The sequence below is a fragment of the Cetorhinus maximus genome, chromosome X (assembly GCF_964194155.1).
Source record: "Cetorhinus maximus chromosome X, sCetMax3.hap1.1, whole genome shotgun sequence".
Classification (NCBI taxonomy): Eukaryota; Metazoa; Chordata; class Chondrichthyes; order Lamniformes; family Cetorhinidae; genus Cetorhinus; species Cetorhinus maximus.
Window position 1 is genome coordinate 12,616,759 of NC_135917.1, and position 14,289 is coordinate 12,631,047.

General features: G+C 51.0%; 1 protein-coding gene across 1 annotated transcript in view; it reads left to right on the forward strand.

The window, feature by feature from the left end:
* The first annotated feature begins 6,733 nt into the window (after positions 1-6,733).
* The window catches only part of LOC144672669 (integrin alpha-5-like), a 142,308-nt gene continuing 134,752 nt past the window's right edge, over positions 6,734-14,289 (forward strand). Inside the window, 2 exon segments of the mRNA XM_078534551.1 lie at positions 6,734-6,878; positions 6,881-7,097. Of these exon segments, the coding sequence (XP_078390677.1) occupies positions 6,776-6,878; positions 6,881-7,097 (320 nt within the window). The 5' untranslated portion in view covers positions 6,734-6,775.

Here is a 14,289-nt window from a genome sequence, read left to right on the forward strand (position 1 = left end):
GGAGTGTGGGGTATATCAGAGTGTTACAGTGAGGGGTGTGGGATATATCACAGTGTTACATTGAGGGGTGTGGGGTATATTAGAGTGTTACAGTGAGGAGTGTTGGATATATCAGAGTGTTACAGTGAGGGGTGTGGGGTATATTAGAGTGTTACAGTGAGGAGTGTGGGGAATATCAGAGTGTTACAGTGAGGTGTGTGGGATATATCACAGTGTTACAGTGAGGGGTGTGGGGTATATTAGAGTGTTACAGTGAGGGGTGTGGGGTATATCAGAGTGTTACAGTGAGGGGTGTGGGGTATATCAGAGTGTTACAGTGAGGGGTGTGGGGTATATTAGAGTGTTACAGTGAGGAGTGTTGGATATATCAGAGTGTTACAGTGAGGGGTGTGGGGCATATCACAGTGTTACAGTGAGGAGTGTGGGGTATATCAGAGTGTTACAGTGAGGGGTGTGGGGTATATCAGAGTGTTACAGTGAGGGGTGTGGGGTATATCAGAGTGTTACAGTGAGGGGTGTGGGGTATATCAGAGTGTTACAGTGAGGGGTGTGGGGTAAATCAGAGTGTTACAGTGAGGGGTGTCGGCTATGTCAGAGTGTTACAGTGAGGGGTGTGGTGTATGTCAGAGTGTTACAGTGAGGGGTGTGGCGTATATCAGAGTGTTACAGTGAGGGGTGTGGGGTATATCAGAGTGTTACAGTGAGGGTTGTGGGGTAAATCAGAGTGTTATAGTGAGGGGTGTGGGCTATGTCAGAGTGTTACAGTGAGGGGTGTGGGATATATCGCAGTGTTACAGTGAGCGGTGTGGGGTATATCATAGTGTTACAGTGAGGGGTGTGGGCTATGTCAGAGTGTTACAGTAAGGGGTGTGGGGCATATCACAGTGTTACAGTGAGGAGTGTGGGGTATATCAGAGTGTTACAGTGAGGGGTGTGGGATATATCAGGGTGTTACCGTGAGGGATATAGTGTATATCTGTGTGGTACAGTGAGGGGTATGCAATATATCAGAGTTACAGTGAGGGGTGTGGCGTATATCAGAGTTTTACTTTGACAGTTGTGGGATATAGGAGAGTTTTGCACTGAAGGGTGTGGGGTATATCTGAGTGTTACAGCCAGTGATCTGGTATATATCAAAGTGTTACTGGCAGGGGTGTGGGATTTTTTATCATTCTTTCATAGGATGTGCATGTCGCTGGCTGGGCCAGCATTTATTGCCCATCCCTAATTGCCCTTGAGAAGGTGTTGGTGAGCTGTCTTCTTGAACCGCTGCAGTCTATGTGGTGTAGGTACACCCACAGTGCTGTTAGGGAGGGAATTCCAGGATTTTGACCCAGCAACAGTGAAGGAACGGAGATATATTTCCAAGTCAGGATGGTGAGTGACTTAAGGGGAACTTCCAGGTGGTGGTGTTCCCATGTGTCTGCTGCCCTTCTCCTTCTAGATGGTAGAGGTCGAGGGTTTGGCAGGTGCTGTCTAAGGAGCCTTGGTGAGTTCCTGCAGTGCATCTTGTAGATGGTACACACTGCTGCTACTGTGCGTCGGTGATGGAGTGAGTGAATGTTTAAGTTGGTGGATGGGGTGCCATATCAAGCGGGCTGCTTTGTCCTGGATAGTGTTGAGCTTCTCAAGTGTTGTTGGAGCTGCACTCATCCAGGCAAGTGGGGAATATTCCATCACACTCCTGACTTGTGCCTTGTTGATGGTGGACAGGCTTTGGGGAGTCAGGAGGTGAGTTACTCACTGCAGGATTCCCAGCATCTGACCTGCTCTTGTAGCCACAGTATTTATATGGCTGCTCCAGTTCAGTTTCTTGTCAATGGTAATCCCCAGTATGTTGATAGTGTGGGATTCAGTGATGGTAATGCCATTGAATGTCAAGGGGCGATAGTTGGATTCTCTCTTGTTGGAGATGGTCATTGCCTGGCACTTGTGTGGTGCGAATGTTACTTCCCACTTGTCAGCCCAAGCCTGGATATTGTCCAGGTCTTTCTGCATTTGGACATGGACTGCTTCAGTATCTGAGGAGTCGCGAATGGTGCTGAACATTGTACAATCATCAGCGAACATCCCCACTTCTGACCTTATGATGGAAGGAAGGTCATTGATGAAGCAGCTGAAGATGGTTGGGCTGAGGACACTACCCTGAGGAACTCCTGCAGTGATGTCCTGGAGCTGAGATGATTGACCTCCAACATCACAACCATCTTCCTTTGCGCTAGGTATGACTCCAACCAGTGGAGAGTTTTCCCCCTGATTCCCATTGATTCCAGTTTTGTTAGGGCTCCTTGATGCCACACTCGGTCAAATGCTGTCTAGCTGTCAAGGGCAGTCACTCTCACCTCACCTCTGGAGTTCAGCTCTTTGTCCATGTTTGAACCAAGGCTGTAATGAGGTCAGGAGCTGAGTGGCCCTGGCGGAACCCAAACTGAGCCTCAGTGAGCAGGTTATTGCTAAGCAAGTGCTGCTTGATAGCACTGTCGATTATCCCTTCCATCATTTAACAGAGAAAAATAGGAGCAGGCATAGACCATTCGGCCCTTCGAGCCTGCTCTGCCATTCATTATGATCATGGCTGATCATCCAACTCAATAGCCTGCTCCCGCTTTCTCCCCTTATCCTATAGAAACATAGAAAATAGGAGCAGGAGATGGAGAGTAGACTGATGGGGCGGTAATTGGCCGGGTTGGATTTGTCCTGCTTTATGTGGACAGGACATACCTGGGCTATTTTCCACATTGCCGGGTAGATGCCAGTGTTGTAGCTGTACTGGAACAGCTTGGCTAGGGGCGCGGCAAGTTCTGGAGCACAAGTCTTCAGTACCATTGCCAGAATATTGTCAGGGCCCATAGCCTTTGCAATATCCAGTGCCTTCAGTTGTTTCTTGATATCATGTGGAGTGAATTGAATTGGCTGAAGACTGGCATCTGTGATACTGGGGATCTCTGGGGCAGTCTGAGATGGATCATCCACTCAGCACTTCTGGCTGAAGATCGTTGCAAATGCTTCAGCCTTATCTTTTGCACTGATGTGCTGGGCTCCCCCATCACTGAGGATGGGGATATTTGTGGAGCCTCCTCCTCCAGTGAGTTGTTTAATTGTCCACCACCATTCACGACTGGATGTGGCAGGACTGCAGAGCTTAGATCTGATCCGTTGGATGTGGGATCACTTAGCTTTGTCTACCGCTTGCTGCTTATGCTGTTTGGCACGCAAGTAGTCCTGTGTTGTAGCTTCACCAGGTTGACACCTCATTTTTAGGTATGCCTGGTGCTGGGGGATATGTTGGGTTATGTGGTTACAGATTGTGGTTGTATACAATTCTTCTGCTGCTGATGGTCCACAGCGCCTCATGGGTGCCCAGTTTTGAGTCGTTAGATCTGTTCAAAATCTATCCCATTTAGCACGTGGTAGTGCCATACAGGAGGGAATCCTCAATGTGAAGACCAGACTTCGTCTCCAGAACAATTGTGGATTGGTTACTCCCACTGGTAGTGTCATATACAGAATTATGATCCCCAGCTGATGTTACCATTGGACAAGCCTATTCCCAGGGTGGAACCCAGCTTGATAGATCCTAACTTTTATTTGTTGTTTATATATGTGGAGAGGGGCTATAAAGTCACCGGAGTCAGCTAACAAATTTTTAACAAAAGCATAAAACATTTATTAAAGAAGAAAAGATGTATTACATTACAATACTCCTTCACCCACAACTATACCTTTACAGATATATACAGGTTTATAAGGATAACACAAGTTACAAAAGCTATCTTATACTCTAATGATCACAGTAAGTACACAGTCCATGTAAACCAATAAGCATCCTGTGGTCAGACACACCACACTCTGAAACCAAGTGACAGATGCCACCACAGACATTGCTATAGATCTCTCCTCAACTTCCCCCAGATGCTTGTTACACTGTGAGTCAACCAGTCTCACTGAGCTCCATCTTTCACATGAAGGTTTCCAATCTCCATTTTCCAAGAGCTTGCCTTGGAATCTTTTCTCAAACTGACGCTTTCTCTCAGACGCCTTCCACAAGGGTTCACCTCTCGGGTTTTGAACTCTCCTTCCAATGTTCCTCTCCCCTGGGTCACCACATGCATTCAAGCTGTCTTTCATGCTCTCCCTCTCACTGACTCAGCTGTCAACAGTACACCACTGCTTCACATGCCCACAGCAGAGAGTTATAGGTCTTCCGTCGTCTCTTTGGACCTCCCGACTTCTCACAAGCCTTTATATCGCATTGACTCTGCTTCCTGCAGCTTGGATCTTTAAGATTGGAGTTTGGAGCCTTTCTCTGCCCTTCACTCTTAACTTCACTTAACAGAACCCTTTTCCAGGTTCCTCTCCTTCCTTTAACTTGAAGGTCTGCTTGGGACTTTCTCCTGTTCCACTCCCCTGGATTCTGAGGGGACTTTCTTCTTTAGCTTGGGACTGGCTATCTGTCCCCTTTGCTCCAGTCTCTCTCCGGTAGCTACTTTCAACCAGCTTTAGCTTGGGACTGACTATCTGCCCTGTCTAGTCTGCTTCTGCCTGGTAACTGTCTTCAAAACAACAGAACTCAAACAGCTTCCAAATTAAACTGTTGTTTCTAGTTTCTTTTGTGTGTGTCTGTGGGAGGGACCTGCCTCTCTGGACCCCTGTTGCTAGACAACAGCCCAGTTTTTCTACTCATGTGTTTGCTTAACTTCTCTTACAGTCGTAAACTCTCATTAGAAATGCAGGCACCTTTTCAAGTGAAGCTAAAATTCAATTTGACCTTTGCTTTACACAAAGATACAGAAATACAAATCAAATTCAAACATTAAAGCTAATACTCACTCCTAACACCCACAAATACCTATATAACTAACTTAAAAAATTTCTATTTCCTAACAATGGTTGCATCTGCAACATTGGCGAGGGTGAGGTCAGGTAGGTTTTTCCCTCTTATTGGTTTCCTCACCACCTGCTGCAGACCCAGTCTGGCAGCTACTACCCCCCAATAAGGAGGGCTTTGCTGTTTCCAGAGCTTAGGTTGATGCTGGGTGATTTCATTCCTTTTAGGCTTTGCAGCAGTTTGATATAACTGAGGGGCTTGTTAGGCTATTTCAGAGGACAGTTAAGAGAGTCAACCACATCACTGTGGGTCTGGATGTAGACCAAGCCAGGTAAGAACAGCAGATTCCCAGATGGGTTTTAATGACATTCAACAATGGTTTCAGGGTCATCATTACTGATACTGCCTTTTCTTTAAACTCTAGATTTATTAATTGAATTTACATTTCAACAGCTACCATGGTGGGATTTGAACCCATATCCGCAGAGGATTAGTTGGGGTCTCTGAGTTAGTTACCCAGTGACATCACCACTAGGCCACCATTTATGCAGATATATTGGCCCACGTTGGGAGGCCTGTTTCATACTGAGCGCAAAACAGTAGGGCGACTATAATTAGCCTGAGTGCTATGGGAACAAGCAAATTTACCAGACCTGGTCACCATCAGCTACCCAATGCTGGCCAATGGCATGAGGATAATCTGTCCCCATGTCCCAAACTGGGATAATCTGTCCCCATGTCCCAAGATGGGATAATCTGTCTCCATGTCCGAAACTGGGATAATCTGTCCCAATGTCCCAACCTGGGATAATCTGTCCCGGTGTCCCAATCTTGGATAATCTGTCTCCGTGTCCCAACCTGGGATAATCAGTTCCAATGTCCCAAACTGGGATAATCTGTCCCCCTGACCCAAACTGGGATAATCTGTCCCAATGTATCAACCTGGGATAATCTGTCCCCATGTCCCAATCTTGGATAATCTGTCTCCGTGTACCAACCTGGGATAATCAGTTCCAATGTCCCAAACTGGGATAATCTGTCCCGATGTCCCAAACTGGGATAATCTGTCCCAATGTCCCAACCTGGGATAATCTGTCCCCATGTCCCAATCTTGGATAATCTGTCTCCGTGTACCAACCTGGGATAATCAGTTCCAATGTCCCAAACTGGGATAATCTGTCCCGATGTCCCAACCTGGGATAATCTGTCCCCATGTCCCAACCTGGGATAATCTGTCCCCATGTCCCAACCTGGGATAATCTGTCCCCATGTCCCAACCTGGGATAATCTGTCCCCATGTCCCAACCTGGGATAATCTGTCCCGGTGACCCAACCCGGGATATGAAGTGCTCTGGATTGGGATAGCACTGAAGGGTAAATATTGTTCTGCAGGACAGTGAGGTACTCCTGCCCCTCACTCCACACCCCCTCCTGACCCAGCCTGGCTGGGAGTCCACACAGGGAGGGAGGGGCACAGCAAACCCAATGGAGCTGGTGCAAAGTGACTGGAGTGGCTGAGGGGGTTGAAGTCGCTGTGGCAACCTGGCTACCGTCTGGGTAAAGGCTCCCTCAGCCTCAGCTGGGACAGGAGATGGGGAAGAGGGGCAAGTCAGCCAGCGTTTTGCTGCTGCTGCTGCTGCTGCTGATTCTTAAAAGCACTGACCCAAACCGGAAAGTGGGGGAGAGGAGGCTGCGTGTGTGCCTGGCAAAGTGGCCAGGAGAACATCATGCAGATGGTGACTTGGGTGAGGCTGTGTGCTGGTTGCAATAGGAGAGAGTCAGCACCTTGTGGAGAGCACAGACACACAGTGTAGACGTTTGATCAGGGACCTGGTGCATGGGAGCGGGATTTTCCATGATAAGAGGGGGTGGTGGTGGTGGGTGGATAACGCGAACACCATTTAAGCAGTAAACTTGCTTAAACCCCTCCCTTATCCAAATGACCTCATGTTTCGGGAACACCCTTTGTCAGCTGAAAGATCAGGGTCTCTGGTGGTAGTTTCTGTTCTTCCAGTGAGCCTGGGGCTGGCCCATGCGAGAGGACTGAGTGATTTAGTTGCCGGGAGCAGACAGCGAGAGTAGCAGCCATGAGCTCTGCGGCTGCCTTTGGACATAGCTTCAGCCAGTTCTTCAGCTGTTGCCTGGTCTATGTGTTTTCCTCTGGCTCAGTGGGATTTAACCTGGACTCTCTCAGCCCCACCGTATACAGCGGACCCCAGAACAGCTATTTCGGTTTTGCCGTAGAGTTTTACATTCCCAACCCAGGAACGTGAGTGTCTGGAACTTTTTTGGATCTTTTTCTTTCTTTAAAAAGTGTTTTATTTTTTTTTTAACCAACAATTTCACAGAGAGAGAAGAAAGTTTTGCAAACTTTCAACAACTGATTTCAGGCAGGGGGAACAAAAAAAGCAATTTGCCCTTTTTTTTTTGGAAATATCTGATTTCTTAAAACCACCAAAAAAAAAAGTTGCATTAGAAGATTTTAACTGTAAGTCGCTAACGGTGTTTTTTTCCCCCCCCCTTTTGTCCTCGTTTATTTCAATGATTTATTTGTTGGCGTTGGGCAGCCCAAGCTGGGCAAAAGGGGCATTGCCCAATCTGGGGCATCACCCCAAGGGGTGAGCTGAGGGCACAGGGGACCGAGTGCAGAATCCAGGAGCCTCCTAGTTTCAGCTCAGAGCCAGGAGGTTGGTCTCTCTCTCTCCCTCTCTCTCTGGAGCTGGGAGACTGTGTGTGTGTGTGTAGGATTTGTTCAGCCCAACTTGTGTGTTTCCTGACCGGGGACAGGCTTTGAATAGCGGGGCCCGGACCCCGGACCCTACCTGGGCAGGGTGGGGGTGGGGGGGAGTTTGAGTCAACTCAACTCTGCTTTACAGAAGATTTTAATTTTCTACCCTCAGACCCAACTCCCATTCCAGCCTCACAGTTTCTTTACCGTGTCTGGAACTCCCCAACTCCCTATTGTAGAGGCGATACCCCCCTCAACTTTACTGTAGAGGCGATACCCCCCCTCAACTTTACCGTAGAGGCGATACCCCCCCTCAACTTTACTGTAGAGGCGATACCCCCCCTCAACTTTACCGTAGAGGCGATACCCCCCCTCAACTTTACTGTAGAGGCGATACCCCCCCTCAACTTTACTGTAGAGGCGATACCCCCCCTCAACTTTACCGTAGAGGCGATACCCCCCCTCAACTTTACCGTAGAGGCGATACCCCCCCTCAACTTTACTGTAGAGGCGATACCCCCCTCCCAACTTTACTGTAGAGGCGATACCCCCCTCCCAACTTTACTGTAGAGGCGATACCCCCCTCCCAACTTTACTGTAGAGGCGATACCCCCCTCCCAACTTTACTGTAGAGGCGATACCCCCCTCCCAACTTTACTGTAGAGGCGATACCCCCCTCCCAACTTTACTGTAGAGGCGATACCCCCCTCCCAACTTTACTGTAGAGGCGATACCCCCCTCCCAACTTTACTGTAGAGGCGATACCCCCCTCCCAACTTTACTGTAGAGGCGATACCCCCCTCCCAACTTTACTGTAGAGGCGATACCCCCCTCCCAACTTTACTGTAGAGGTGACCCCCCTCCCTCCGAGACCTGCCCCTTTGCTATAATGTACAGGAGAGAGCCCCCCCTCTTGTTGAACTCTGGCTGTGTTTAACTGGATTATTTCTGAAAGATTTGCCACCTCCCGATGCTCAGTCCTTGTCCTGTTTTTTTTTGAATGCTCTATAACTCGAAGAGTGCCAGGGCAGCCAGTGCCCTGTGGCTGTGGGCGTTCTGCCCACTCCAGCGCTGGTGTGAGATGGGGCGGATCCAGCCCTCCTTTCCTGCAGCGGCACTGACCCAGACGTCAGACGAACCCTGGGGGACATTCCCGAGTGTTGCCCAGACGCTGAGCGGTCCTGGTTTTCCCAGTTGCCCGGAATGGCTGCTGCGGCTGCCTGCTTCCGAACACAATTCCCAACTCTGGGCAGCTCCCAGAAGCAATCTGTAACCTCTCGAGGTGATCCGGGGAGGGGGGAGGGGGCTGGTGGCAGGTGGGGTTGCAGCCAGATGGTGAGGGTAGGGTCATTGTTGAATGCCACTCCGAGGCGGCAGAGATGCCAGAACATTCGGTGAAGGGTCCATCTCCGGGTAGTGCCAAGGCAGGGCGGGCAGAGCCTCAACCGGGCAGTTGGAGAAATGCCTTGTTCTGTTCCCCTCCCCCACTCCCTTCTGTGCTCCCCCCCAATTCCCCTCAGCCCTCACACCCTTATCACATGTTCAGCTGGAACGAGGAGACACCACTTATGAATAAAGAGGGTCACCCTTTTAAGACGGAGATGAGGAGAAATCTTCTCGTGAGGGTCATTAGTCTGTGGAATTCTCTTTGGAAATCACTGGAGGGCTGGGTTGTTGAATTTATATAAGGCTGACATCTCATTAGACCAGGGAGTCAAGGGGACAGACAGGAAAGTGGAGTTGAGACCACAATCAGATCAGCCATGATCTTATCGAATGGCAGAGCAGGCTGGAGGGGCTGAATGGCCTCCTCCTGTTCCCAAGTCCTATGTGACTCGAACTGGGTGTGTACCCATGAGAAGGGGGTCCACGATACACAGAGAGAGAGAGAGAGAGAGAGAATGCCAAGTGGTGACATGAGTGTTGCGAATGCATTCAGCGCCGGACAAGCAGTCCAGATGTTGTGAGATTTCCTCGGTTGCTTACACTTGATCCCCAGGGCCCGTCAAACATGTGTGTGACTCGCCTGATGTAATGCTGCAGGATTTCCACTCGCTCTGCACCTCTGCGTGCCTGGGAGAGCACAGCGGCTGCTTTCTATTCAAAGCTGCGCGTTTGCTCTTGCTTTATTTGGGGACCCCCTCGGCTGCAAGTCTCCCTTCCCCCGATAGCCGGGACGCTGGCAGTGGGCGATTGTCAAACACCTCTACCCCCACCACCCGCAGCCCCGAGAGACCCCTTCAGCTCTGCGTCCAGGGCGCAGGCGGTACAGGGTGGGCTGCAGTTGTGAGAGCATCTTCCTGTCACAGAATCCCTGTTTGCCCGCAGGCTGCTGGTCTATTGCCCCTTTAAGAAACTCGAATGAAAGCTGGAGGAAAGCGATGTGGGATGTCGGAGAGTTGCCCACGCCAAAGCCAGAATTCCGCTTTAGCGCTCGAGCATTTCAGCTCTGACTTCATGGTGCCCCATGCCAGTTTGGGGTATTGTGGCCAATTGCCAACCCCACTCCCGCATGGCACCCCCCACCACACTGGCCGCCCCAGCCCTGGCTGCTGCTGCCTCTGTCTGGGACCCCCCAGGTTTGCCGGGCACACTCAGCCCTTTTCAAGTTGTGCACCTTGGATTCTGGAGAGTGAACAGGAGGGCGACCCTGTATGGGTAACGCTTTGGGGTTCTGTTCGTTATTCAAAGACCAGGATTTCCCAGCGGGGTCACGAGATAGTGTTCAGGAGCAGAAAACCGGGCGGATTCCATTCTTCTCACAACCCCCCTACCCCTCCTTAACACCACTGACAGGCACTGGACAGTGCTTGGGAACAGTACTGGTGGGGACAGGTCTGTCACTGTATAATACTGGGGTACAGTACTGGTGGGGACGGGTCTGTCACTGTATAACACTGGGGTACAGTACTGGTGGGGACAGGTCTGTCACTGTATAACACTGGGGAACAGTACTGGTGGGGACAGGTCTGTCACTGTATAACACTGGGGTACAGTACTGGTGGGAATGGGTATGTCACTTTATAACACTGGGGTAAGGTACTGGTGGGGGACGGGTCTGTCACTGTATAACACTGGGGTACAGTACTGGTGGGGACGGGTCTGTCACTGTATGACACTGGGGTACAGTACTGGTGGGGACAGGTCTGTCACTGTATAATACTGGGGTACAATACTGGTGGGGACAGGTCTGTCACTGTATAACACTGGGGTACAGTACTGGTGGGGACAGGGCTGTCACTGTATAATGGGTACAATACTGGTGGGGACGGGTCTGTCACTGTATAACACTGGGGTACAGTACTGGTGGAGACGGGTCTGTCACTGTACAACACTGGGGAACAGTACTGGTGGGGACGGGTCTGTCACTGTATAACACTGGGGTACAGTACTGGTGCGGACGGGTCTGTCACTGTGTAACACTGGGGTGCAGTTCTGGTGGGGACAGGTCTGTCACTGTATAACACTGGGGTACAGTACTGGTGGGGACAGGTCTGTCACTGTATAACAATAGGGTACAGTACTGGTGGGGCGGGTCTGTCACTGTATAACACTGGGGTACAGTACTGGTGGGAACAGGTCTGTCACTGTGTAACACTGGGGTACAGTACTGGTGGGGACGGGTCTGTCACTGTGTAACACTGGGGTACAGTACTGGTGGGGACGGGTCTGTCACTGTGTCACACTGGGGTACAGTACTGGTGGGGACGGGTCTGTCACTCTATAACACTGGGGTACAGTACTGGCGGGGACGGGTCTGTCACTCTATAACACTGGGGTACAGTACTGGTGGGGACGGGTCTGTAACTGTATAACACTGGGGTACAGTAGTGGTGGGGACGGGTCTGTCACTGTGTCACACTGGGGTACAGTACTGGTGGGGACAGGTCTGTCACTGTATAACACTGGGGTAAAGTACTGGTGGGGACGGGTCTGTCACTGTATAACATTGGGGTACAGTACTGGTGGGGACAGGTCTGTCACTGTATAACACTGGGGTACAGTACTGGTGGGGACAGGTCTCTCACTGTATAACACTGGGGTACAGTACTGGTGGGGACGGGTCTGTCACTGTATAACATTGGGGTACAGTACTAGTGGGGACGGGTCTGTCACTGTGTCACACTGGGGTACAGTACTGGTGGGGACGGGTCTGTCACTGTATAACATTGGGGTACAGTACTGGTGGGGACAGGTCTGTCACTGTATAACACTGGGGTACAGTACTGGTGGGGACGGGTCTGTCACTGTATAACACTGGGGTACAGTACTGGTGGGGACGGGTCTGTCACTATGTCACACTGGGGTACAGTACTGGTGGGGACGGGTCTTTCACTGTGTCACACTGGGGTACAGTACTGGTGGGGACAGGTCTGACACTGTATCACATTGGGGTACAGTACTGGTGGGGACAGGTCTGTCACTGTATAACACTGGGGTACAGTACTGGTGGGGACGGGTCTGTCACTGTATAACACTGGGGTACAGTACTGGTGGGGACGGGTCTGTCACTATGTCACACTGGGGTACAGTACTGGTGGGGACGGGTCTTTCACTGTGTCACACTGGGGTACAGTACTGGTGGGGACAGGTCTGTCACTGTATAATACTGGGGTACAATACTGGTGGGGACAGGTCTGTCACTGTATAACACTGGGGTACAGTACTGGTGGGGACAGGGCTGTCACTGTATAATGGGTACAATACTGGTGGGGACGGGTCTGTCACTGTATAACACTGGGGTACAGTACTGGTGGAGACGGGTCTGTCACTGTACAACACTGGGGAACAGTACTGGTGGGGACGGGTCTGTCACTGTATAACACTGGGGTACAGTACTGGTGCGGACGGGTCTGTCACTGTGTAACACTGGGGTGCAGTTCTGGTGGGGACAGGTCTGTCACTGTATAACACTGGGGTACAGTACTGGTGGGGACAGGTCTGTCACTGTATAACAATAGGGTACAGTACTGGTGGGGCGGGTCTGTCACTGTATAACACTGGGGTACAGTACTGGTGGGAACAGGTCTGTCACTGTGTAACACTGGGGTACAGTACTGGTGGGGACGGGTCTGTCACTGTGTAACAATGGGGTACAGTACTGGTGGGGACGGGTCTGTCACTGTGTCACACTGGGGTACAGTACTGGTGGGGACGGGTCTGTCACTCTATAACACTGGGGTACAGTACTGGCGGGGACGGGTCTGTCACTCTATAACACTGGGGTACAGTACTGGTGGGGACGGGTCTGTCACTGTATAACACTGGGGTACAGTAGTGGTGGGGACGGGTCTGTCACTGTGTCACACTGGGGTACAGTACTGGTGGGGACAGGTCTGTCACTGTATAACACTGGGGTAAAGTACTGGTGGGGACGGGTCTGTCACTGTATAACATTGGGGTACAGTACTGGTGGGGACAGGTCTGTCACTGTATAACACTGGGGTACAGTACTGGTGGGGACAGGTCTCTCACTGTATAACACTGGGGTACAGTACTGGTGGGGACGGGTCTGTCACTGTATAACATTGGGGTACAGTACTAGTGGGGACGGGTCTGTCACTGTGTCACACTGGGGTACAGTACTGGTGGGGACGGGTCTGTCACTGTATAACATTGGGGTACAGTACTGGTGGGGACAGGTCTGTCACTGTATAACACTGGGGTACAGTACTGGTGGGGACGGGTCTGTCACTGTATAACACTGGGGTACAGTACTGGTGGGGACGGGTCTGTCACTATGTCACACTGGGGTACAGTACTGGTGGGGACGGGTCTTTCATTGTGTCACACTGGGGTACAGTACTGGTGGGGACAGGTCTGACACTGTATCACATTGGGGTACAGTACTGGTGGGGACAGGTCTGTCACTGTATAACACTGGGGTACAGTACAGGTGGGGACGGGTCTGTCACTGTATAACACTGGGGTACAGTGCTGGTGGGGACAGGTCTGTCACTGTATAATACTGGGGTACAGTACTGGTGGGGATGGGTTTGTCACTGTATAACACCGGGGTACAGTACTGGTGGGGATGGTTCTGTCACTGTATAACACTGGGGTACAGCACTGGTGGGGATGGGTCTGTCACTGTATAACACTGGGGTACAGTACTGGTGAGGACGGTTCTGTCACTGTATAACACTGGGGTACAGTACTGGTGGGGACAGGTCTGTCACTGTATAACACTGGGGTACAGTACTGGTGGGGATGGGTCTGTCACTGTATAACACTGGGGTACAGTACTGGTGGGGACGGGTCTGTCACTGTATAACAATGGGGTACAGTACTGGTGGGGACGGGTCTGTCACTGTATAACACTGGGGTACAGTACTGGTGGGGACGGGTCTGTCACTGTATAACACTGGGGTACAGTACTGGTGGGGACGGGTCTGTCACTGTATAACACTGGGGTACAGTGCGGGTGGGGACAGGTCTGTCACTGTCTAACACTGGGGTACAGTACTGGTGGGGACGGGTCTGTCACTGTATAACACTGGGATACAGTACTGGTGGGACGGGTCTGTCACTGTATAACACTGGGGTACAGTACTGGTGGGGACGGGTCTGTCACTGTCTAACACTGGGGTACAGTACTGGTGGGGACGGGTCTGTCACTGTGTAACACTGGGGTACAGTACTGGTGGGGACGGGTCTGTCACTGTGTCACACTGGGGTACAGTACTGGTGGGGACGGGTCTGTCACTCTATAACACTGGGGTACAGTACTGGT